At 39.3% G+C, this 26079-nt stretch overlaps 2 protein-coding genes across 3 annotated transcripts in view; both read right to left on the minus strand.

Moving 5' to 3' along the window:
• The window catches only part of LOC117529702 (E3 ubiquitin-protein ligase TRIM39-like), a 33415-nt gene extending 19423 nt beyond the window's left edge, over positions 1 to 13992 (minus strand). The window contains exon 1 of one of the 2 annotated variants that reach the window (XM_034192554.1): positions 13826 to 13992. The gene's annotated coding sequence lies outside the window, so the exon portion shown is untranslated. Of the gene's footprint in view, positions 1 to 5444; positions 5573 to 13825 lie in introns of those variants that run through there. The other variant, XM_034192551.1, reaches the window with a different exon arrangement.
• A 154-nt stretch (positions 13993 to 14146) lies between these two features.
• Positions 14147 to 25972, minus strand: LOC117529699 (zinc finger protein RFP-like). Its single transcript, XM_034192546.1, has 2 exons — positions 25852 to 25972; positions 14147 to 16271 (listed from the first exon to the last, which is right to left on the minus strand). The coding sequence occupies exon 2, from the start codon at positions 16260 to 16262 to the stop codon at positions 14631 to 14633; it is 1632 nt and encodes a 543-aa protein (XP_034048437.1). The 5' UTR covers positions 16263 to 16271; positions 25852 to 25972; the 3' UTR covers positions 14147 to 14630.
• Between the last annotated feature and the right edge of the window lie 107 nt (positions 25973 to 26079).

The following is a 26079-nucleotide window of genomic DNA, read 5'->3' on the forward strand; positions in this document are numbered from 1 at the left end:
GAGCAGCACAGGTAACGCACAACAACAGTGCTAAAAAATAAAATAAATAAAAATAAAAATCCACTGGACAGGCTGTGGAGCAGCACAGGCAACGCACGACAACAGTGCTAAAACAAAATAAAAATCCACTAGACAGGCTGTGGAGCAGCACAGGTAACGCACGACAACAGTGCTAAAACAAAATAGAAATCCACTAGACAGGCTGTGGAGCAGCACAGGTAACGCACAACAACAGTGCTAAAACAAAATAAAAATCCACTAGACAGGCTGTGGAGCAGCACAGGTAACGCACAACAACAGTGCTAAAACAAAATAAAAATCCACTAGACAGGCTGTGGAGCAGCACAGGTAACGCACAACAACAGTGCTAAAACAAAATAAAAATCCACTAGACAGGCTGTGGAGCAGCACAGGTAACGCACAACAACAGTGCTAAAAAATAAAATAAAATAAAAATAAAAATCCACTGGACAGGCTGTGGAGCAGCACAGGCAACGCACGACAACAGTGCTAAAACAAAATAAAAATCCACTAGACAGGCTGTGGAGCAGCACAGGTAACGCACGACAACAGCGCTAAATAAAAATCCACTGGACAGGCTGTGGAGCAGCACAGGTAACGCACGACAACAGCGCCCAAAAAAATAAAATCAAAATCAAAATCCACTGGACAGGCTGTGGAGCAGCACAGGTAACGCACGACAACAGTGGTAAAAAATAAAATAAAAATCCACTGGACAGGCTGTGGAGCAGCACAGGTAACGCACGACAACAGTGCTAAAAAATAAAATAAAAATCCACTGGACAGGCTGTGGAGCAGCACAGGTAACGCACGACAACAGTGCTAAAAATAAATAAATAAATAAATAAATAAATAAATAAATAAATAAATAAAATAAAATAATAAAATAAAAATCCACTGGACAGGCTGTGGAGCAGCACAGGTAACACACGACAACAGTGGTAAAAAATAAAATAAAAATCCACTAGACAGGCTGTGGAGCAGCACAGGTAACACACGACAACAGTGCCAAAAAAAATAAAATCAAAATCAAAATCCACTGGACAGGCTGTGGAGCAGCACAGGTAACGCACGACAACAGCGCCAAAAAATAAAATAAAAATCCACTGAACAGGCTGTGGAGCAGCACAGGTACGACAACAGTGCTAAAAAATAAAATAAAAATCCACTGGCCAGGCTGTGGAGCAGCACAGGTAACACACGACAACAGTGCTAAAATAAAATAAAAATCCACTGGACAGGCTGTGGAGCAGCACGACAACAGTGCTAAAAAATAAAATAAAAATAAAAATGAAAGCGTTAGCAAGCTAGTTAGCTTGCCAACACTGATGAAGGTTAGCTGATAAAAGAGCTCCGTCGCAATGCTTCGACCGTTAGAGGTCTTCTTTAGGCGTTGGAGCACGGTGAAAAAGTAAAAAAAAAAAAAGTAAAAAAGTCTTGAAAAAGACTGTTAATTCAAAGAACTCAAACAGCTCAGTTCAAACAGCTAACAGATACAGCAGAACACCGCTGTGCTCCGGAACCAGAAAAAAGTCCACCCTCCAGTCATCATGTCTAAATCTTCATGGTCAGTTGATCTTTTGCTTACACAGTTTTTTACAATATTTCTTATTATGATGATGTATGTAACACTGACAACATGTATAATGTATTAAATTGCAATTAGAAAAACTTTTCACACACTTTCCTGTTAGACTGAGGCTTGTAAATGGTTTGTAGCTTCTAAACAGTTCCAGTGAAACCTTTTAATTTTTCTTTGTGAAAATGAGTGAAGCTGCCCATGCCCCGCTCTCAGCAAGCAAATGGAGCATTTTGGAAACGTGATGCTTCTTCTGTACTTTTTGTTTTAACTTCCTGTTTGCGGTGATGAAAGTGTGCTTCCTGTTTGTGGTCATGGCGAAAACTGAGTCGGATGGACAACGAACTCACTCACGCCCGTCTGTCAACATCCTCGCTGCCTCGTGCTGCTTGATATCAGTACTTATGATCTCGGGACCTTATTCTATCTAAATACACAAAAAACTTCCAAACTTACCTTTCAGAACTTGCAATTTCTTTGAAGACGAGAGAGAGAGCTTTGCAGTGATGCTTTAAATTTGATATTGTGTGACTGATGTGGCCAGCCAATTAGGATGCAGCCAGTTAGGATGCAGATAACCAATTAGCAGAAGCTGTATTTCTGTACAAATATTATTCTGTTCTAGATGCCAGTGACAATATGTTCAAATATATAGAAATGAATAATTTTTCAATTTTAATTCATGACTTAGATTTTTTTAAATTCAAATAAATTCTTCTCTGCCCTGATACGAAACAAAAAGACCTTTGTAAAACCAAAGCAAAATATTTTGGATCCGTTTTGTGTTTCATGGGATGTTACACGCACCTCTAAAGGCCGTGTCCACGCCTTCTGTGTGAGAGCGGCTTAACTGTGAACTTTAAAACCAAAAATAAAATCTGTCATTGAAAAGTCTTATTATTAATAAATGACAGAATAAAATATATTCCATTTTGAATGGCATATTTTGATTTTCTGTTTTAATATCACAATCTTCAGTATTTGTAACTTGAATGTCTCTGCTGAGATGAGTGATTGTATCTACAAGTTCCACACTTTCACAGTTTTTAATTAATTGCACACTACTAGTTCCACAGTACTCTCACCAACTTATACACTATTCTCTCCACTTACCACACTACACTCTTCCCTGTCTATTTTCTTATGATTCTATCCCATTTTAATAAGTTGTTTGTTGATGCAGACAAAAGACGTGATCAGTGATTGATTGGTTGTGACTTTGATGCAGTGACTGATGAAGTGCTATTATGAGGTAAAAATGATGATTTCCTTTATTCTTTATTTAAGGATCCCCATTAGTCTTTACCAAAGTAGAGACTATTCTTCCTGGAGTCCATTCTCAAATAAAAGATTACAATTACATCAAAGTATTACAATTTATACAACTCATAAGCACCAACTGCACAACACACAGAACATACACAAGTAACAGTTATTTCTTCACAAAACAAACACCAACACCACATTAGGAGAACTGTCTTACTGAATATACATTTCTTAAGATTTGCTTGAAAAACTATATGATTTCGTATTAACCTCACATCTGGAGGCAACTGATTCCGATATAAGATGGATCGATATATAAATGTATTTTTTAGAGCATTAGTTTTTGGCAGAGGCAAAACAAAACTCGAACTAGAAGCTTGTCTTGTGTTAAACTCATGCCTGTTACAGGTGAGCTGAAGTTTAGAGAACAGGCTAAAGGGTTTGTGTGTGGTCCAAATTTTTATGCAAAGAAACCACAGAAGAACAGGCCAGTCTCTCCCTCACTGTTATCCATGACAGTCTGTGATGTAGGACATTAACACTGGTTTGAAAAGGACAAGCGAGAGTGAGTCTTTCTGCTCGATTCTGTCCTATCTGGAGTTTGTTCAGGTCTTTGATACCAGACTTTGACCACACAACAGAACAATAGTCTAAGTGACACAGCACTGACTGTAAAACTAATTTGCTGTTGACATAAATTGAGCATTGCATCAAATTAAGATGTTTCTGCTCATTTTGGTCACAAAATTATTAATATGTGTTGTCCAAGACATCCTTTGATCCAAAGTCACCCCTCACAATTTTATCTCAGTCATTTGTTCTAATAATTGATTGTGCAGAGACAGGTTTAACTTTGGGGTGTCTCTTAGGGTGTGATTAGAGCCTAAAATCATACACTTAGTTTTTAAAGAGTGTTCCACTATAAAATATGTCCAGTTTTTACATATTGTATCCCAAAGTAATCAGAATTATTTTTCTGCCAATCCGAAATGCTCTGTTGATTTTTTATGGATGTATATGAACTAAAAAAGAAATCTTTTACTTAATTTAAACTTTCAAGATGACAAGGAAACACATGGTACATTAATAGGAAAATCAAAGGAAAGTTTGCAGAGCAGTAAAAGGAGGAAAATATTACCAGCTGAAGAAAATGAAGAACTGGCAAAGCAAAGGGAACAAATGAAAAAGTCAGTCAAAAACTGGTGAAGAAAAAGAAGAACTCCTGCAGGATAAAAGAACTAGGGCATCCATGCTGAGGAAAGAAAAGGTTAATCCAAGAAATGCCAAAGAACGGCTGACATCATTTATGTGAAAGACAATGTAACAAAGAATATTTTCATGGAAACAGGGGCACGGTGAATCAGTAGCTATATCTGCAAAACTACATATATATTTGCAGCAGTTATGCCATATTTTTATGCATAAAGACATCCCCCTTATATTGTTTTTGGATACATTAAGGGTAAAACGAAGTGGCAAGTGAAGTCAGTTTTTTCCTGTCAAAAGTAAATTTTGTGGATGTCAGTGTCTTTGTACTTATATCTCACAACAGAGGAAAGGTGGCCCAAAAATTGTTGTTAGTTAGAAGACAACCCCGTCCAACTGATGAGCATGTGTTATGTCTTCTCCAGACAATCAGGTATATGATAACATGACTCGTGTGTCACATGCACACGGAGCACAGTGAATCAGTCTAGAAAGTGATTTACTAAGTGGATGACAAGTGGATCAAGTGATCAAGTGGATGACAAATATTATGCACGCACACATCTTCAACTGCTTAGTCCAGTCAAGGGTTGCGGGGCACTGGAGCGTATCCCAGCAGTCATAGAGCGCACACCCAGGACAGGACACCAGTCTGTCGCAGGGCCACAAACAGACAAACAAACACATTCACACCCACTCGCACACCTATGGGCAATTTAAAGATTCCAGTCCACCTAACCTGCATGTCTTTGGATGTGGGAGGAAACCAGAGCACCCAGAGGAAACCCACGCAAACACGGGGAGAACATGCAAACTCCACACAGAAAGACCACAGGAATTGAACCCACAGCCTTCTCGCTGTGAGGCAACAGTGCTAACCATTAATCCACCGTGTTGGTCCAGGGCACAGTAAATAAAAATTTTTAAAATGTATTTTAAACACCTGTAACATGAGACATAGAATAACACAGCCTTATAAACAATAACTTGTTGTATTAAATCCACAACAGAATGACCTAAACCTATGCATAATGTATTTATGCTGCCACAAAACAACATTTCTGATCCACTGGGCCCCGGCTTCCCCTAAATAAAGAGACTTTAACATGATAATAATTTAGTTTTCCCTTTTTAATAGTTATCATCAATAGCAGCTTTTACTGTCACCTAGTGACAGATAGAAAACACGCGAGCTGAAAATAAATTGCAATTTTCTTTTGTTATTCTGCTATTGCGATTCCTTTCTGCTTTTTGGTTCTTTTGTTGTTGTCCAGACTGTCGTCTGATCTCTAACCACGCTGAGACACACAACTAAAACAACAATCAAAGTTCCAATATATTTGGACCTAACTGTGTTCTCGTCTGTACTCACCAGTGTTTGTGTTTGACAGAGACTCTGCTGAGTTGTTGAGTAAAACCTGGAGAATTAAAACTCGTAAAGACAAACAAAAGTTGACTGCAGCTCTTCTGTGAAACTCATCAACTGTTCCTTTTTTTCAGCTGTAATGTGATGCTGAAAACCTCTTTGGAATTTCGCTCCGCCTCTTATATGACACTCACCAACTTTCACTTTCATCCCCCCCCCCCCCCCCCCCACCCCTCCCAAATATCCTGTGGTTGAAAATACTTTTAAAATATAATGTGGATGTTTGCAGAATTTTCACATCAGATTTACAGAGTGGTTAAAAAGTGCTGACCGAAATGTGACGCTGAAAATCTGCCTTTGTCGTGTTGCGCCGCCTCTTACTGTACAGGTGGATCAAAACCAACAACAATCCTTTAGTCAGGTCAAAGTGACATTTTAAGGACCATTCAAAAGTGTGTTTAAGAAACAATTTCAGAAACACAATAAGAGAAACTCACTGTCATAGATCAATATTTTTAATTCAGACCCTGGATACAGTGACACAACTGATCGTTATAGTTTTTATTATTATTATCAGTTATTATTGTTTCATGTTTTATCAGCATTTTTAGATTTACAGAAACTGACAGTGTCTTTACATGATTGTGTTTAACATGAATCCCCAAACACACACACACTCATCTTCAACCGCTTATCAAAGATCGGGTCCCAGGAGTCAGAGGGTGTGAGGCGGGTACAACCTGGACAGGACGCCAGTCTGTCACAGAGTCACAAACAGACAAACAAACACATTCACACCAACAGACAATTTAAAGTTTCTGATCCACCAACTGTAACCTGCATGTGTTTGGATGTGGGAGGAAGCAGGAGAGAACCCACACAGACACGGGGAGAACATGCAAACTCCACACAGAAAGGTCACAGGTGGGAATTGATCCCATGACCTTCCCACTGTGAGGCAACAGTGCTAACCACTAAGACACCGTGCTGCCGTCCCCAAACATATTTAACTGTAAAAAGTACATAAGAACAGATTTGACTGATTTTAGTTCTAATAATAAAAACAATAACAATTAAAACAGACAAAATATATGATTCATAAAGTGAGTACACAGCGCAATGATACTAAAAATATAGTTTTGCATTCAATAACATGTTTTTTAGAACACAATATCAAACGTTGATTTTATTCAGTGTGATTGACAGGACAGATGATCAGAGGGGCGGAGTTTTTACCACCATGATTCAGATAAGGACTAAAATATGGGTTGATTTTCTGAGTGAAGGAGCAGCCAGTAAAGGAGTAAAGAAGATCTGCAGCATCAACATCATGAAAGGAGATCAGACCCTCCTCATAATCCACAAACACCCCGACCTCACAGAGAGACAGACTTGAGGGTCACAGCAAGCTACATAGTCATTTTCATTCCTCAATCATATTGTCCAGTAACCATTCTGAGGACTTAATGTGATTTTTCCTTTCCTGTTGACGGACTCTCTGGCCACTCCAAAATTCCAGTCAGTCTTCTCTTTAACCTGAACCTCAAATAAAATCTTCCAGTAGAGAAACCCATCCATCCATCCATCCATTTTCTTCCGCTTTATCCGGAGTCGGGTCGCAGGGGCAGCAGCTCAAGCAAAGCCGCCCAGACCTCCCGATCCACACACATTCATTCATTTGTCTCCAATTACAGTTCACATGGCTCCAAATTCAAATTCTGCCACCAGTCCCTCCAACATTTTTCAATAATTTGTACTCATCAAATAATTTTCAAACATACCTTTCAGAATTTCTTTGAATGTAAGAGAGAGTGTGAGAGTATGTCTGCACAAATATTATTTTTTTCTAGGTGGCAATGACAATATAGTCAGATATACAGAAATTAATATTTTTAAAATTTTACTTCATGACTTAGATTTTTTCTCTACCCTGATATGAAACAAAAGGACTATTTCAAAACATCTGGGAAACATCTGTCAAACGGTCCTAAAACATTCTGTTGTGACCTTAAGCCCCTTTCACACCAGAGCAAACATAGAGTTGCGCATTGTGGAGTTATGCAGCTCTACGCAGCTCAGTGCAGAGTTTTTGCTCCCCAACGCAGCAGTAAGCCGAGTTGTACACAAGGCGGATGCAAGAAATTAAACATGTTTAATTTCTTCTGCATAGACCAGTGGACGCAGAAAGCACACTGTTTTAAGCAAGTCTGTGCTTCTGCATGTAAGTCTGTGCTCCACTGAGCTACTGTATGCAAATCTACACAACTGTACACTGTAGAAACTGAGTCAGTGGCTCTGAACATTGCATGGTAGAAACAGAAGCCAGTTTGTGAGCACTGCTGTGGAGGGAGAGATGCAGCTCCTCTGTCGGTGGTGCTGGTGTGTGGTGTGGGGCTTTTGTCACTGTGTGTGATGGGGCGAGTGTAGTTGCTGTCATGCCGTGGTGCTGGCCGGCCAGGAACAATTTTTTCTTGTCCTCCGGCAGCACACGGCAGTCTGTGATCGTGGTGTTGACCGGCGCTACACGCACCTGAGGTAGTTGGTTCACAAAAAGTCCAGCCGGTGTCCTCCCAGGAGCTGCAGCATTCAGTTCATGAGCTCTTGCTTGCTGTCCTCCAGCCTGTGCAGAGAGAAGAGCCTGCTGGCCATTTCAGCATCTGACAGTTCAAAGGTTTTTGGGGATGTGATCGTTGATGGCTGTGTATTTCTTCACAGCGGCGGGGGGGGCTTTGCAGGAGCGCGATCAGCATCGTTGCTGTGGGGCTGCTGAGGGCCAAGATGACGTAATAATATTTTGTGTCATCTAAGGGCATTTCTCAGAGCGAACTGCACCTCGGTTTGTGCAAACCAGGCAGCAGTTTACAGAAGCGTGAGTTTGAGCATCAAGTGTGAAAATATTTCAGGTTTGCGTGTGAACAGGTTTGATCCAATGTGCGTGCAAGTCTGTGGTGAAATGATCCATGCAGCCCGCAGCGCACGTGATCCAACGTGAACGCAAGTCTGTGGTAAGTGACCCATGCAGCCTGCAGCTCGTGTGATCCAATGTTTGCGAGTCTGTGATAAAATAATCCACACAGCTCGCATCGCGTGTGCATGAGCCAGCAGGGATCCATCCGTTAAAATACACATCAGAAAAAAATGGTTACATTACACTGTCGGTCTCGAAAAAAAAGAGCAGACAGAGAGAGACACTGCTCTCTCTCTCTCTCTCTCTCTCTCTCATGGTCAAACAAGAAGCATGATGTTTAAGTATGAGAGTTTAAATGGCAATATTTTCCTTTTTTTGGGAGGAGCATACATTAAAAGCAAACATACGCAGCTGCAAGCAAATCTACGAATGCAATGACACGCGATTACAAAGGAAAAATGCAGAGTATGTGCGCATTTCAGTCATAGTCTAAACGCAACTCTACATTTGCACCGGTATGAAACGGGCTTTATTAAGACATTGTGTTGCCGATTCGTTTCATCTCAGATTACAGTTCATATGGCTCCAAATTCAAATTCTACCACCAGTCCCTCCAAATTTTTCAATAATTTGTATTAATCACACATCTTCAGCATATAACTATCAGTACCTTATGATCTAGGGACCTTATTCTACCTAAACACACAAATAATTTTCAAAGTTACCTTTCAGAACTTGCAATTTCTTTGACTATAAGAGAGAGAGAGCTTTGCAGTGATGCTCTATAGGGCTCCTTCACACATAGTGCGAATATGTACAACTCAGGATGACACCCGTTGGAGCAGCTCGTATGAGTGCACCGCAAAACACTGTGCCAACGGGCAGGTGTGCATGATGTCAGTGCGACAGTTCGTGCATAGGGGAACACAGAGCCACCAGCTTCGCAATGTGATTACACATTGCGCAGCTGCTGTGAAGAAAAAAATTAAAATTACATGCCACGCACTGGAATCAAACCTACGCCAAAACCTCTGATGACTAGTCAGAAACTTTACCACTGAGCTAGGATTCATGCATGTCAACCCCTTTGAGGGTCCACCTGTATAACCAAGTGAGAAAATCCATAAAACACAAAATCCTTATAACCTCCAAATCGCACCAAAATCTATTTTATTACAATACACACAACTGTATAGTGGTATCACCTAACTGGGTTTTTGTACACATATTATGAGTTGCCACAATGACATTAAAGTCAGGATCATTAGTATTTCCTCTGCAGTTGAAATTCAAACAATAGAGATCAAGTATTCATGCATCAAGCTGAATTTTATAGAACTGAATGTGTCAAATTTAGTTTTTTTTTTACAGAAACAAGAACTGTGTGTCACTAGTGGAAATACATTAATAAAATGAAAAATAAATCGAATATAATGAACAAGTGTATCGTCAATCACCTCGCCAGTGCTGATGTTGCAGACTGGCATGTCAATGATCCTCGACTTCGCCCCTGTGTTTATTAGGGATGGGTATCGATAAGATTTTATCAATATCAATTCTGCTTAACGATTTGATTCCTTATCCATTCCCTTGATACCTCTTGTGAATTTTTTGTAAATAAATAGGAATAAACAAAATCTGCAGTTTTTGTCAAAAGCATTTCCTTTCAGACATTATTGGCATGAATGTGTTTCCATATATCTGAGCTGAGCTCTTACAGCTGACTGTGCTTCATGTCAGGATTTATAAAGAATACAGCACGTCTCATTTTGGGAGGAAAAAAATGTTTTAGTGGATTGTAGTTTCTTGTCTGTAATATGTTTGTAAGAGGTGTCATTTTATTTAAAGCGGCGATTCGTTTTGAAGTTATTAATTCCGAGCGGACTCTGTGTCAGCGAGTGGCGCAGCGTTTGGAGCTGTGACAATGGAACGGAGGACGATTCTCATTTCTTCACTGCAACAAGACAAGAGTCCCAGTTAGTGACTTTAACACAAAAGTGACTCTCAGTATTTTAATGGCTTTGAGAGGGGTTAAGAAGCGGACTTGCCATTTCTGAAGAGCAACAAATCAGTGGATCGAAGGATTGCTTCAATGACTCATGTGACGCTTCAAAGTGGAGTCGCGCTGCAGAAATGGTTGATTACAGAGCCGCTGCAGACCAAACCCTGAATATCCGTAAGACTATTTGTACGTCCGTATGACCCTGAAACTCAGAAAAATCCATATAATTTACGGACAATCTGTACATGTTAACATGTATGAGGATTGCTTTCCTGTGAAATGTGCAGAAAAATGCATGATATCAGGAAGGCCATGAACATATTTAAAAGAAAATAAAACCACCTACCATATAAAAACACCGCATTTTATTGACTCCCTCTGATCAAACAGCCAATACAAATATAATCCGTCTGTTCCTCTGTAGTTGACCCATGGTCACAGACGTACAGTCATGAAATGCCATGAATGATGAAGTAGTTCACTCTTCCCATGTACACATTTACTGGTCTGGTGTGTCCAGCCGACCACACGCGTGTGTTCTGCCCGCCATACGTGTCTTGTGGACGGCGCGCTGCAGCACTGACATTGCGTCATGTGGAACAGAGCTCACGTGTGTGATGTGATAGTCAGATCGTCTGCTGCGTGTTCTGATCTGATGATCCGTTTCAACCTTGGGGCAGCCTGCTGTGTTCGTGCTCACTCGCCGCAGCCCATTGCCACAGTGATATATGTTTTATTTATGTCCAGGTAAGGACAGCAAGCAGACACACGCTTCACAGTGGGTAGTTGTTAGTTAATGTATGTCCAAACACAGTACATGTTGTCCAGCTGTGACGTCCAGATCCACAGCTCCCCACAGCTGCTTCTGTCGGCAGCCACACCTCCTGTCAGTTCAGCGCACACACCAATGTGTCAGTGTGTGTTTGCAAAGCCACACTTGTGGCGACCTTAGGTAAATTTCACATCCACCTCGACAGTGATTGTCTGCAGACTGTTTTCATGATGATAGTATAAATGGCCACACATTTTCTAAGTGCCATGCGAACAGTGTTAGATGTTCGTGTGTCACCTGGAATTTGGCCGACACCTGCCGCGAGAGGGTTTGATGGGCTCACACAGCCCACACTCTGTCTTTGGGCCGCTGGTGTGTGCAAATAGTTGTAGCAACATGTGTACGAGGTCTTGGAAGCAGCTACGATTTTACACGTTTTGCACACGATTCCTACTTCTTGCACACTTTATGTGCAAATTGACCAAATTCGGACGATGTGTGAAAGGGCCCTTAAATTTGACATTGTGTAACTGATGTGGCCAGCCAATCAGGATGCAGTTAGCCAATCAGCAGAAGCTGTATTTCTGTACTAATATTATTTTGCTCAAGATGCCAGTGAGAATACGAGGTCTGTTAGAAAAGTATCCGACCTTTGGCCGGGGAAAAAACTGACATACCTGGAGCGTTGGAAACCTAATCACCCTCACAGTAGTCTCCTTGGGACTCCACACACTTCTCCCAGTGGTGTCGCCACTGTTGGAAGCATTCCAAGAAAGCCTCTTTTGAAATGGAGTTCAGCTCCGCTGTCGTTGCAGCCATAATGTCCTCTCTCATCTCAAATCTTGTTCCTTTCAATGGCCTCTTGAGTTTGGGGAACAGCCAGAAGTCGCAAGGGGCCATATCAGGATAGTGAGGAGCCTGTTGAACCACCGGAGTCTGGTTTTTCGTCAAAAAATTCTGAATTAAGTGCGAGGAATGTGCTGGAGCATTGTTGTGGTGGATGCGCCTGTGGCCCACAACTCCGGTCTCTTTACCCGTACACCCAGGACTCATCACCAGTGATTATGGTGTCCATGAAGTTGGATTCACTCTTTGTGAAGTCCAGCATGTCCTGTGAGACACGTGATTCAAATCCATCAGGTTTTTGAAAAAACTAAAAAGGTCGGATACTTTTCTAACATACCTCGTATGTTCAAATATATAGAGCTTAATGATTTTAAATTTTACTTTGTGACTTAGATCTTCTTTTTTAAAAATCAAATAAAGCCTTCTCTTCCCTGATACGAAACAAAATGACTGTTTCAACACATCAAAGAAACATCTGTCAAAAATTGTCCTGAAACATTCTGTTGTGACCTCAGGAAGACACACATAAAACATCTTACTGAAACATCCTGAAAACAAATTGTTAAGATCTTTCATCAAAATGTTTTCAAAATGGATTTTGGAGACTAAACCTTTGTAAAACCAAAGCAATACATTTTCGATCCGTTTTGTGTTTCCTGGGATGTAACACGCACCTGTAAACGCCGTGCTGACGCCTTCTGTGTGAGAGCGTCTTAACAGTGAACTTTAAAACTGAAAATAAAATCTGGCATTGAAAAGTCTTATTATGAATAAATTACATAATAAAATATATTCCATTTTGAATGTTATATTTTGATTTTCTGTTTTAATATCACAATCTTCAGTATTTGTATCTTCAATGTCTCTGCTGAGATGAGTAATTGTATCTACACGTTCCACACTTTCAATGCAGACATTTTTTTTAATTAATTGGACACTACTAGTTCCACAGTACTCTCACCAACTTATACACTATTCTCTCCACTTACATAACCACACTACACTCTTCCCTGTCTTTTTTTTATGATTCTATCCCATTTGAACTTTATAAGCCATTTTTTGATGCAGACAAAAGACATGTGATCAGTGATTGAGTGGTTGTGACTTTGATGCAGTGACTGATGAAGTGCTATTATGAGGTAAAAATGATAATTTCCTTTAAAGAGTGTTCCACTATAAAATGTGTCTAGCTTTCATATTGTATCCCAAAATAATCAAAATCATTTTTCTGCCAATCCTAAATTCTCCCTCCATTTTTATATATGTACATGTACTTTAAAATAATTTTTTTTACTTTATTTAAACTTTCAAAATGACAAGGAAACACACGGTACATTAATAGAAAAATCTAAGAAATGTTTGCAGAGCACAAAAAGGAGGAAAATATTACTAGCTGAAGAAAATGAAGAACTGGCAAAGCAAAGGGAACAAATGAAAAAGTCACACTGAAAAAGTGGTGAAGAAAAAGAACTCCTGCAGGATAAAAGAAAAAGAGCATCCATGCTGAGGAAAGAAAAGGTTAATCCAAGAAGTGCCAGACAAAGAGCTGCTGACATCATTTATGTGAAAGACAATGTAAGAAAATATATATGTAAAAAGTCTAACATGATCATATCAGTTCTCTTATTTTATAGTTATGATCAATAGCAGCTTTTACTGTAACGTAGTGACAGACAGAAAACACGCGAGCTGAAAATAAACTTCTTTTGTTATTCTGCTATTGTGATTCCTTTCTACATTTCGGTTCTTTTGTTGTCATCCATGACAGTCTGATCTCTAACCACGCTGAGACACACAACTAAAACAACAATCAAAGTTCCAATATATTTGGACCTAACTGTGTTCTCGTCTGTACTCACCAGTGTTTGTGTTTGACAGAGACTCTGCTGAGTTGTTGAGTAAAACCTGGAGAATTAAAACTCGTAAAGACAAACAAAAGTCGACTGCAGCTCTTCTGTGAAACTCACCAACTGTCACTTTAATTTCAGGTGAAATGTGATGCTGAAAATCTGCCTTTGTTGTGTTGCTCCGCCTCTTACCACAGGTGGGTCAAAGTCAACAACAATCATTTAATCAGGTCAAAGGTCACCTCAGTGTCTGACCTCAAACTGACATTTTAAGGACCATTCAAAGGTTTGTTTAAGAAACAATTTCAGAAACACAATAAGAGAAACTCACTGTCATAGATCAATATTTTTAATTTAACTGCTCGTGATAGTTTTTTTTTATTATTATTATTACCAGTTATTCTTTCATGCTTTATCAGCACTTTTAGGTTTACAAAAACTGACAGTGTCTTTACATGATAGTGTGCTGGAGCACCCGGAAAGAACCCACACAGACACGGAGAGAACATGCAAACTCCACACAGAAAGGTGGGAATCGAGCCCATGACAATCTCACTGTGAGGTAACAGTGCTAACCACTAAGTCACAGTGCTGCCCTCCCCAAACATTATCATCATTATAATATCATCATTTAACTGTAAAAAGTACATAAGAACAGATTTGACTGATTTTAGTTCTCATAACAAAAACAATAACAATTAAAACAGAAAGATAAAAATATATGATTCATAAAGTGAGTACACACAGCACATTGACAGTAAAAATGTAGCTTTGCATTCAATAACATGTTTTTTAGAACACAAAATCAAATGTTTTTTTATTCAGTGTGATTGACAGGACAGATGATCAGAGGGGCGGAGTTTTTACCACCATCATTCAGACAAGGACTAAAATATGGGTAGATTTTCTGAGTGAAGGAGCAGCCTGTAAAGGAGTAAAGAAGATCTGCAGCATCAACATCATAAAAGGAGATCAGACCCTCCTCATAATCCACAAACACCCCGACCTTCTCAGGCTGAGACCTCACAGAGAGACAGACTGAAGGACCAGAAAGAGCTACATACTCATTTTCATTCCTCAACCTTATTGTCCAGTAACCATCCTGAGGTCTTAATGTAATGTCTCCTTTCCTGTTGACAGACTCTCTGGCCACTCCTAAAGTCCACTTAGTCTTCCCTTTAACCTGAACCTCAAAATAAAATCTTCCTTCAGAGAAACTCTGCTTTACTAAAACACTGACATGAGTTGAATATCTCTCTGGGTTGTCTGGGAGATTCTTCCGTTCATCACCATGTTTTACTTGTTTTCCATCATCAGACAGGATGAGTTTAGGATGTGCTGTATCAGGATCCAGAGTCACATCCACTGCATACTGCTGGACCCTCTTCAGTTCAGCTTCACTCACTTTCTTCTTCATCTCTTTTCTGATGGTCTCCTCCAGCTGACTCACAGCTCTCACCACACTCCCCTCATATGACGGTGGATGGACTCTGACCTCAGTCCAGTCCTTGGTGGGTGGAGCAGGGCTCAGGGACTGGAAGCCTTGGAGGAGGTGGAGGTGGTCTTCAGCCTGTGAGAGCTGCTCCACCTCAGAGCTCCTCTTCTGCAGCTCAGAGATTTCATGTTCCAGTTCTGTGATGAAGCCTTCAGCCTGGTCCTCTGTCATCTTCTGCTTCTCCTCGATGGCGTCAAGGAGCTCATTCAGACCTCTCTGAACAGACTCCATCAGAGCAGTGAAGATCTGAACACCAGCTGATTTCTCTTTGTCTGCATCTTTCTGACTGAGCTCAACTGACTGTTTGATCTCCTGAATCTTCAGTCGTCTCTTCTTGATCATCTCCTGAATTTCAGCTTCTGTCTTCCTCAGCTCAGTCTTCTTTCCTTCATATTCTGCTTTCAGAGGAACAACATCATGTGACTTGTGGTCTAAAATAGTACAGAGCATGCAGACACACATCTGCTCATTCTTGCAGAACAGCTCCAGCAGTTTGTTGTGTTTTTCACACATTCTGCCTTCCAGGTTCTCCACAGGGTCGATCAGCTGATGTATCTTCAGACCTGACCTTGTCAGATGAGGGTCCAGGTGAGTCTCACAGTAGGACATCAGACACACCAGGCAGGACTTCAGGGCCTTCAGTTTGGCTTCAGGACAGACGTCACAGAGAACTTCTCCTGGTTCAGCAGATCGTTGCTCTGAGCTGCTGCTGACTTTCTGTTTGAACTGATCAACCATCTCAGAGATGAAAATATTGACCTGCAGCTCAGGTCTTGTGTCAAAAACCTTTTTACAGTTGGGACATTGACAAGGAACGTTAATGTTCCAGTGTTCAGTGATGCACTTTTTACAGAAGCTGTGTCCACATGGTGTGGTAACTGGATTGGTGAAAACATCCAAACAGATGGAGCACAAGAACTGATCTTCAGAAAGCAGACAGCTGGCAGCAGACATGTCCACACCCTGAGAACACGTTAGAAACAAAAATGGAGTTAGATTGTTGCTGATTTTGGGTTCAACATCATAAACTATGATTCTTGTAATGATGAGAAAAAAGCTTAAATTGTCACATGTCTGACTATCTGATGAGGATGTTTGTCCTGTAAATAATTTGGTCTGTTAAAAAAAATAAAAAAATAAAAAAATTGAATCTTCTCTGTTTCAGATTCATTTTACTCCTCGTTTAGTTTCAGTGTTCAGTGTTCAGTTTTTTTAAGTCATGTAAAATCAACCAAATGTTTCACTTCCTGTTTATTCAATATTTTATGGGTTTGTGTCAGTTTTGATTCCACTGTATTCCAAAGAACATGAATCACTTCAAATCAACTCCAGACCTTTAATCTCTGACTTGACAACAAAATATTGAGGAAATTGTAACTGGACATGAAAACGATCAACAGTTAAGTTAAAAGTGTTTTTTGCTCATTACACAATTTTTAGTTCAATTCCTACAGTATTCACTCATCTTCCATGTAAATCCTCAAATTAAAGCTGACATTCTAAACTGTAAGTTGACAGATGACACGGACATATGCCACCAATCTATTGGCTCTTTTCCACTACAGAGTAATGAGGCAAGGCAAGTTTATTTATAGAGTACAATTCATACACACAGCAATTCAAAGTTCTTTATATAAATTTAAAGTCATATATCATCAATTCATAAAATCTAAATAATCATTAAAAATTACATTAGAAGAAAAATGTGCAGATAAAATACTTTCAGTCATATGCACAGTTAAAATAAACTGTTTTCAGCTTGGATTTGAACATTTTCAGAGTTGAGGCCTGTCTAACCATTTCTGGAAGTTTGTTCCAGATTTTCACTGCATAAAACTGAAACGCAGCCTCTCTGTGTTTAGTCCTGACTCTGGGAACCAGCAGGAGACCACTTCCTGAGGTTCTCAGATCCCGAGATGGTTCATATGGTTCTAACAGGTCACAGATGTTCTTTGGGGCTAGACCATGAAAAGATATGTAAGCAGAGCTGTTTTGAAATCTATTCTCTGAGCAACAGGAAGCCAGTGCAGAGACCTGAGCACTGGACTAATGTGGTCGTATTTCCTGGCTCTAGTCAGGACTCGAGCAGCAGCATTCTGAATATACTGTAGCTGTCGTACAGCTCGTTTGGAGAGGCCAGTGAGTACGTCATTACAGTAATCTAATCTACTGGAGACAAATGCGTGAATTAATCTCTCTAAGTCTGGTTTAGACACTATGTTTCTGATCTTAGCAATGTTTTTCAGATGGTAAAAAGCTACTGATGTTATTGATTTAATGTGGTTGTTTAGATTCAGGTCTGAATCCTTGATTACTCCTAGATTTCTGACCTGCATTTTAGGTTTTAGAGACAGACTCAAGGTGACTGATAACACCTTCTCTTTCTTTCTGTGGACAAAAAACAATGATCTCAGTTTTGTCTGAGTTTAGCTGGAGAAAGTTGTTTTGCATCCACACACTTATCTGTTCAATCAGTTACAAAGTGAATCTATGGGCCCATGTTCACCTACTGTCAGTGACACACAGACCTGAGTGTCATCTGCATAATTGTTGTAGGACACATTGCTGCATAATAGCTGACCAAATGGAAGCATATATAGATTGAACAGGAGGGGTACCAAAATAGACCCCTGGGGAACTCCACAGGTCACAGCAATTTTGTCTGAGACATAGTTACCAATTTCAACAAAGTACATCCTGTCCTCCAGGTAGGACTTAAACCAGCATAAAGAAGTGCCTGAGATTCCCACCTACTTGAAGTAGGTTCATTTTTCCATTTACCAAACCTTGTACCTCGTACCTGGTCCTGTTTTTGTTATCACCTCTGTTGCCGTAACAAAACGAGTTGAGTTGAGCAGGGAACAATAATACCCATGCCCATTGCACACATTATGACACCACACAGTACCATCTCTGGAGTGTTAATCTGGTGGTTGGCTCTCACTGCGGTATTGTATCACTTCCTGTTCCGGAGCACAGCGGTGTTTGCTGTATCTGTTAGCTGTTTAATCTGCGCAGTTAGATTGATCTAGTTAACTAGATAACGATTTGTTTCACAGTGTAATCTTCACGTGCCTTAACTAAAGCACTCCCTCTGCTGAATCACCTCTAAATTATTTACACATTATTCACTTTGTGTGTTTTTAGGAATCCGCTAGCTTAGCGCAGCTACTAGCTCTTAGCCGATTTAGCATGGCGGCTTCTCCTATCTCTCCTGCACTTTTCTGCTCTGGGTCAGGTTTTAGAATTCATCATAGTACAGAAACAGCATTAGTGAAGGTTACAAATGATCTTCTTATGGCCTCAGACAGTGGACTCATCTCTGTGCTTGTTCTGTTAGACCTCAGTGCTGCTTTTGATACTGTTGACCATAAAATTTTATTACAGATATTAGAGCAAGCCATAGGTATTAAAGGCACTGCACTGCAGTGGTTTGAATCATATTTATCTAATAGATTACAATTTGTTCATGTAAATGGGGAATCTTCTTCACAGACTAAGGTTAATTATGGAGTTCCACAAGGTTCTGTGCTAGGACCAATTTTATTCACTTTATACATGTTTCCCTTAGGCAGTATTATTAGACAGCATTGCTTAAATTTTCATTGTTACGCAGATGATACCCAGCTTTATCTATCCATGAAGCCAGAGGACACACACCAATTAGCTAAACTGCAGGATTGTCTTACAGACATAAAGACATGGATGACCTCTAATTTTTCCTGGTTCTCTCCCTCAGCCCCAACCAGTCCCAGCAGAAGACTGCCCCTCCCTGAGCCTGGTTCTGCTGGAGGTTTATTCCTGTTAAAAGGGAGTTTTTCCTTCCCACTGTTGCCAAGTGCTTGCTCACAGGGGGTCGTTTTGACAGTTGGGGTTTTTCCGTAATTATTGTTTGGCCTTGCCTTACAATATAAGGCACCTCGGGGCAACTGTTTGTTGTGATTTGGCGCTATATAAATAAAATTGATTTGATCTAAACCAGTGTGTCTGCACTCCTGGTAGCTACTTTAAACTAATTTTGGGTCTTAAGAAAAGTTGATATAAAAATCTGGCAGCTGATCTGATGTCATATTTGTCACAATTTTCAAGAAAACACATTTTTTTTTTTTTTTTGCATCAGAATTAAACAGCTTTAATGATTTCACTGATGATTTCCAAAGTAAAATGGATTACTGCCTGCACCTGTTGCCTGGATTTAGTTGGGTTGTCTGAGTCAGAATAAATAAAGTTTGTGTTGTTTATTGTGAGGATTATAACACATCATACTTTAACTTTTATTAGCCTCAAATTAAACTATGTTCTCTAAAATGCTGTGACATTTAAAATAACAAACTCCACCAATGTCTAAATACATTTGGGCCTAACTGTGTTATCATCTGTACTCATAGCCAGTGTCATGCTTGTTTTTTTGGTGATACCATCATGAAATGTGTCACATTTTTGTCAGTCACTAGTTTTAACCCTAATCTTAATTAATCCTAATCCTAACCTAAACCATCATCCCAACAGCTGCCCCCCCCACACACACATCTGATCCATCCATTTTCTAAACCTGCTTACTCCAATTAAGGGTCACAGGGGAACAGCCCCACCATGTCACCCCAAATTTTGTGATACTACACAAAGCAAGAACAGTCTGAGATTTCTTACTTCCACCACTCAGATCTGCATCACCTCCAAAATTCAGTGGAGTCTTGCACGCCCCAATACCTACCTATGATGTAAATTTGGTGAGAATCTGTGAAATAGTTTTGACGTAATCCTTCAAAGACTATATTCTGTGAAATGTTGATCCAGAATCCTGATCCAGATCACCTCCAATATTTAATGGTGTCTTCATTGGCTTAATGTCTATCTGTGGTGAAAATTTCGTCAAAATTCGTGCAACAGTTTTGAAGTAATCCTACTAACAGACAGACAGACGGACGTCATAATTTTGTTATGACGTCATGAAAATGTAACACATTTCATGATGGTATCATGAACTAATAAATTAAATCACTTTTTGTGATGCAGCATGAATTTGCCGTGAGGTCTGGTTAATTCTGGTTAAAATCTGATTAATTCAAACTAATAAAGACAAACTAAAGTCAACTGCAGCTCTTCTGACCAACTGTTACTTTTGTTTCAGCTGTAATGTGACGCTGACAAGCTGCCATGTGGAGATGAGTTTAGTGCAGAGAGATTTGAACATGTTCAAACTCGTCACCACACCCTGCTGAGTGCCAGGAACTGTCCGGTGTGAGGTGAAGGGTCAGTTGGTCAGAGTGACGTTTGTGGCAGATACGGGCAAGTTGGTGTGGCACATCCCAGGAAACAATTTGATGTTAGAAAACAGCTTAGAAACATTTTGGTTGGTAAAAACATTTTGGGGAAAATTTTGAAAACAAAGTGTAAACTCTATGAAACAGTTTGAAGGCGTTTTATGGCATCATTTCCAAAACGTTTTGTGGCAATACACCCAAAACATTTTGGGAAGACGTTTTGAAAACATTAAAGTGTAAACTCTCCGAAACAGTTTGAAAATGCTTTGTGGCAACGTTTCCAAAATGTTGCTTTCAATTTGCTAAATGCACTGTGATTGGTCTGTTTTGGGCGTGTGACTCTCAGAGGTGGATTTCCAGCCAATCACAGCTTGCTTTACCATTCCTGGTTCCAAAATGATGATGTCACAGCTCCGATGTCATCAAACGTTGACAGGTGTCGGTGTGAAATGGAGCCAGTATTTACATGATTTCTGTGATTTTTGTTTAATTTGGGGTCTGGGAGAAAAAAACCCACAACAGTTTGGCATCTGTGGTCAGTCGGGTCATCACACGGGGTCTGGGTTTTGTCTTTTTGTTCATTAAGCCTCTGAAAAAGACTGAACCAGCCCCTCGTGATGCCCAGGCTGTCCACAAACCAAACTGTTGGGGATTCATTTAGTCTCAGATTACAGTTCACATGGCTCCAAATTCAAATTCTCCTCCCAGTCCCTCCAACATTTTTCCATAATTTGTACTAATCACACATCTTCAACATATAACTAATATAATGAAGGCAAAGCCTTTGACTGAGCAGCATTTTTCTCTGTGGAAAAATACTGAAGTTGTTTGATTGAAATACTGTAAAAAATTGAAGATTCAATTGGACAATATTATTTTAATCATTTTCGTCAGGAGTTGATGATTTCATTAAAAAAGGGATGTTTACACACAAAAAGATATTTATTGTCCTGATGATGTATGTGACACTGACAACATGTATAACATTTATTAAATTGCAATTAGAAAAACCTTTTACCTGTTACACTGAGGCTTGTAGACAGTTTGTAGTTTCTAAACAATTCCAGTGAAAACTGTGAATTTTTCTTTGTGAAAAGGAGTGAAGCCCCCCATGCCCCCCCCCTCCCCCCGCTCTCACTGAGCAAACGGAGCGTTTTGGAAATAGGATGCCTTTACCACACATAAACCATACATTTATGAATGAATCAGCATCTACGCGACACAGAAGTAACTGGATTATTTAATGAAAGATTCTGATGGGACTTTTTTTTTCCTTTCAACTCAGAAAGCGACGCTTCACTTTGTTGATCGAAATTACAGCAGTAATGTGGCTCACTCAGCGTATTTCAACACCAGCCTTTCGCTGGTGTCCAATGTGACGAGCACAAAATAAATGCAGCGAACATGGTAACCAGCTAACGCCATTTCTACACATTTCCTGCCTTTTAATTAGTATGCAAATTGAATATATTAATTCATTTTTCTAAACTACTTTGTTGATGGAAGCCGTAATGCAGCTCACTCAGTGTATTCCTACACCAGCCTTTCCCTGGTGTCGGACAGGACGACCGCCGCAACGACAGTGGTAACCAGGTAACGGTGTTCTCCAATCATGTTTCTTGTGTATAACCCCAATTCCAATGAAGTTGGGATGTTATTTCAAAATGAGCAAATATTTACACAACATTAAATTAAACATTAAATATCTTGTCTTCGTGGTGTGTTCAATTAAATGTAGGTTGAAGAGGATTTGCAAATCATTGTATTCTGTTTTTGTTTACATTGTACACAACGTCCCAACTTCATTGGAATTGGGGTTGTATTTCCTGTTTATACTTCCTGTTTGCGGTGACGAAAGTGTGCTTCCTGTTTGTGGTCATGGTGGAAACTGAGTCGGATGGACTACGAACTCATTCACGCCCGTCTGTCAACATCCTCGCCGCCTCGTGCTGTTCAATATCAGTACTTATGATCTCGGGACCTTATTCTATCTAAATACACAAATATCTTTCAAAGTTACCTTTCAGAACTTGCAATTTCTTTGAAGACAAGAGAGAGAGCTTTGCAGTGATGCTTTAAATTTGACAGTGTGCGACTGATGTGGCCAGCCAATCAGGATGCAGCTAGTCAGGATGCAGTTTGCCAATCAGCAGAAGCTGTATTTCTGTACAAATATTATTCTGTTTTAGGTGCCAGTGACAATATAGTCAAATATATAGAAATTAATATTTTTTAAATTTTTCTTCATGACTTTTTTAAATCAAATAAATTCTTCTCTGCCCTGATACGAAACAAAATGACTGTTTCCAAAGATCTGTCAAACATTGTCCTTAAACATTCTGTTGTGACCTCAGGAAGACGCACATAAAACGTCTTACTGAAAATTCCTGAAAATAATTTGTTGATGTTTCATCAAAATGTTTTTAAAATGTATTTTGTAGACAAAACCTTTGTAAAACCAAAACATTTTGAATCCGTTTTGTGTTTCCTGGGATGTTACATGCACCTCTAAACACCGTGCCCACGCCTTCTTAACAGTGAACTTTAAAACCAAAAGTAAAATCTGGCATTGAAAACTCTTGGTATGAATAAATTCCAGAATAAAATATATTCCATTTTGAATGTCATATTTTGATTTTCTGTTTTAATATCACAATCTTCAGTATTTGTAACTTGAATGTCTCTGCTGAGATGAGTGATTGTATTTACAAGTTCCACATTTTCACTGTAGACACACATCTTTTGCACATTACTAGTTCCACAGTACTCTCACCAACCTATACACTATTCTCTCCACTTACATAACCACACTACACTCTACACCGTCTTTTTTTTTTTAATGATTCCATCGCATTTTAATTTTATAAATTGTTTGTTGATGCAAACAAAAGACGTGATCAGTGATTGAGTGGTTGTGACTTTGATGCAGTGACTGATGAAATGTTATTATCAGGTAAAAATGATGATTTCCTTTAAAGAGTGTTCTCGTATAAAATATGTCCAGTTTTTACATATTGTATCCCAAAATAACCAAAATTATTTTTATGCCAATCCTAAATGCTCCCTCCATTTTTTATGTATGTACAATACTGTTCAGAATAATAGTAGTGCTATGTGACTAAAAAGATTAATCCAGGTTTTGAGTATATTTCTTATTGTTACATGGGAAACAAGGTACCAGTAGATTCAGTAGATTCTCACAAATCCAACAAGACCAAGCATTAGTAGTGTGGCATTAAGTCAGTGAGTTCGTCAGTTTTGTGGAACAAATAGGTGTGAATCAGGTGTCCCCTATGCAAGGATGAAGCCAGCACCTGTTGAACATGCTGTTCTCTTTGAAAGCCTGAGGAAAATGGGACGTTCAAGACATTGTTCAGAAGAACAGCGTAGTTTGATTAAAAAGTTGATTGTAGAGTGGAAAACTTATATGCAGGTGCAAAAAATTATAGGCTGTTCATCTACAATGATCTCCGATGCTTTAAAATGGAAAAAAAAAAAAAAAAAAAAAAAAAAACCCAGAGTCACATGGAAGAAAACAGAAAACAAGCATCAAAATGGATAGAAGAATAACCAGAATGGCAAAGGCTCACCCATTGATCAGCTCCAGGATGATCAAAGACAGTCTGGAGTTACCTGTAAGTGCTGTGACAGTTAGAAGATGCCTGTGTGAAGCTAATTTATTTGCAAGAATCTCCCGCAAAGTCCCTCTGTTAAATAAAAGACATGTGCAGAAGAGGTTACAATTTGCCAAAGAACACATCAACTGGCTTAAAGAGAAATGGAGGAATATTTTGTGGACTGATGAGAGTAAAATTGTTCTTTTTGGGTCCAAGGGCCGCAGACAGTTTGTGAGACGACCCCCAAACTCTGAATTCAAGCCACAGTTTACAGTGAAGACAGTGAAGCATGGTGGTGCAAGCATCATGATATGGGCATGTTTCTCCTACTATGCTGTTGGGACTATATATTGCATACCAGGTATCATGGATCAGTTAGGATATGTCAAAATATTTGAAGAGGTCATGTTGCCTTATGCTGAAGAGGACATGCCCTTGAAATGGGTGTTTCAACAACACAATGACCCCAAGCACACTAGTAAACTGGCAAAATCTTGGTTCCATACCAACAAAATTAATGCCTCGCAGATGTGAAGAAATCATGAAAAACTGTGGTTATACAACTAAATACTAGTTTAGTGATTCACACGATTGCTAAAAAAGCAGTTTGAACATAATAGTTTTGAGTTTGTGAACACCCCCTTTTCTACTTTTTTTTTTACTAATAGCCCAATTTCATAGCCTTAAGAGTGTGCATATCATGAATGCTTGGTCTTGTTGGATTTGTGAGAATCCACTGAATCTACTGGTACCTTGTTTCCCATGTAACAATAAGAAATATACTCAAAACCTGGATTAATCTTTTTAGTCACATAACACTACTATTATTCTGAACACTACTGTATTTTCTCCAGACTATCACCTATTTGATAACATGACCCATGTGTGTCACATGCACCCGAGGCACAGTGAATCAGTCCAGAAGGTGATTTACTAAGCCCCAGTATCAAGTGGATGACAAATATTACTTGTTGAAGCTTGTACATTTGGTTTTCCATGAATTATTTCTATAATTTGTATATATAAACAGCTGTTTTCACATTTGAACAGAAATGATGACAGTTGTATTTATAATCGTTATATATAAGACACTCACACATTACATAGCTGGTTTGCTGGATTATAGTTTGCATATGCATCAGCCTATATTTAATAATTTTGAAGAAATCTTTATAATCATGTGTCTTTTCATTCTATTCTAAGCTGATTTTAAAATCGATTTTAAACACCTTTCAATTACACTTGAGGAGACATAAAAACACAGCCTTATAAACAATAACTTGCTGTATTAAATCCACAACAGAATGACCTAAACCTATGCATAATGTGTTTATGCTGCCACAAAACAACATTTCTGATCCACTGGGCCCCGGCTTCCCCTAAATAAAGAGACTTTAACATGATAATATTTTAGTTTTCCCTTTTTAATAGTGATGATCAATAGCTGCTTTTACCGTCACATAGTGACAGATAGAAAACACACGAGCTGAAAAAAATGCTTTTTTTCTTTTGTTTTTCTGCTATTGTGATTCATTTCTACATTTTGGTTCTTTTGTTGTCGTCCATGACAGTCTGATCTCTAACCACGCTGAGACACACAACTAAAACAACAATCAAAGTTCCAATATATTTGGACCTAACTGTGTTCTCGTCTGTACTCACCAGTGTTTGTGTTTGACAGAGACTCTGCTGAGTTGTTGAGTAAAACCTGGAGAATTAAACCTCATGAAGACAAACAAAAGTCAACTGCAGCTCTTCTGTGAAACTCACCAACTGTCACTAAAACCTGTCTTTGCAGTTTTGCTCCACCTCTTATGTGAAACTCACCAACTTTCACTTTCATTTCAGGTTAAATGTGACGTCGGCACGATTTAACAACCCTGTAAGTCT

This window comes from Thalassophryne amazonica, chromosome 17 (genome assembly GCF_902500255.1).
Source record: "Thalassophryne amazonica chromosome 17, fThaAma1.1, whole genome shotgun sequence".
Classification (NCBI taxonomy): domain Eukaryota; kingdom Metazoa; phylum Chordata; class Actinopteri; order Batrachoidiformes; family Batrachoididae; genus Thalassophryne; species Thalassophryne amazonica.

Excerpts from the sequence above, each read along its gene's own strand:
- LOC117529699 (XM_034192546.1), bottom strand. The coding sequence starts at position 16,262 with ATGTCTGCTGCCAGCTGTCTGCTTTCTGAAGATCAGTTCTTGTGCTCC.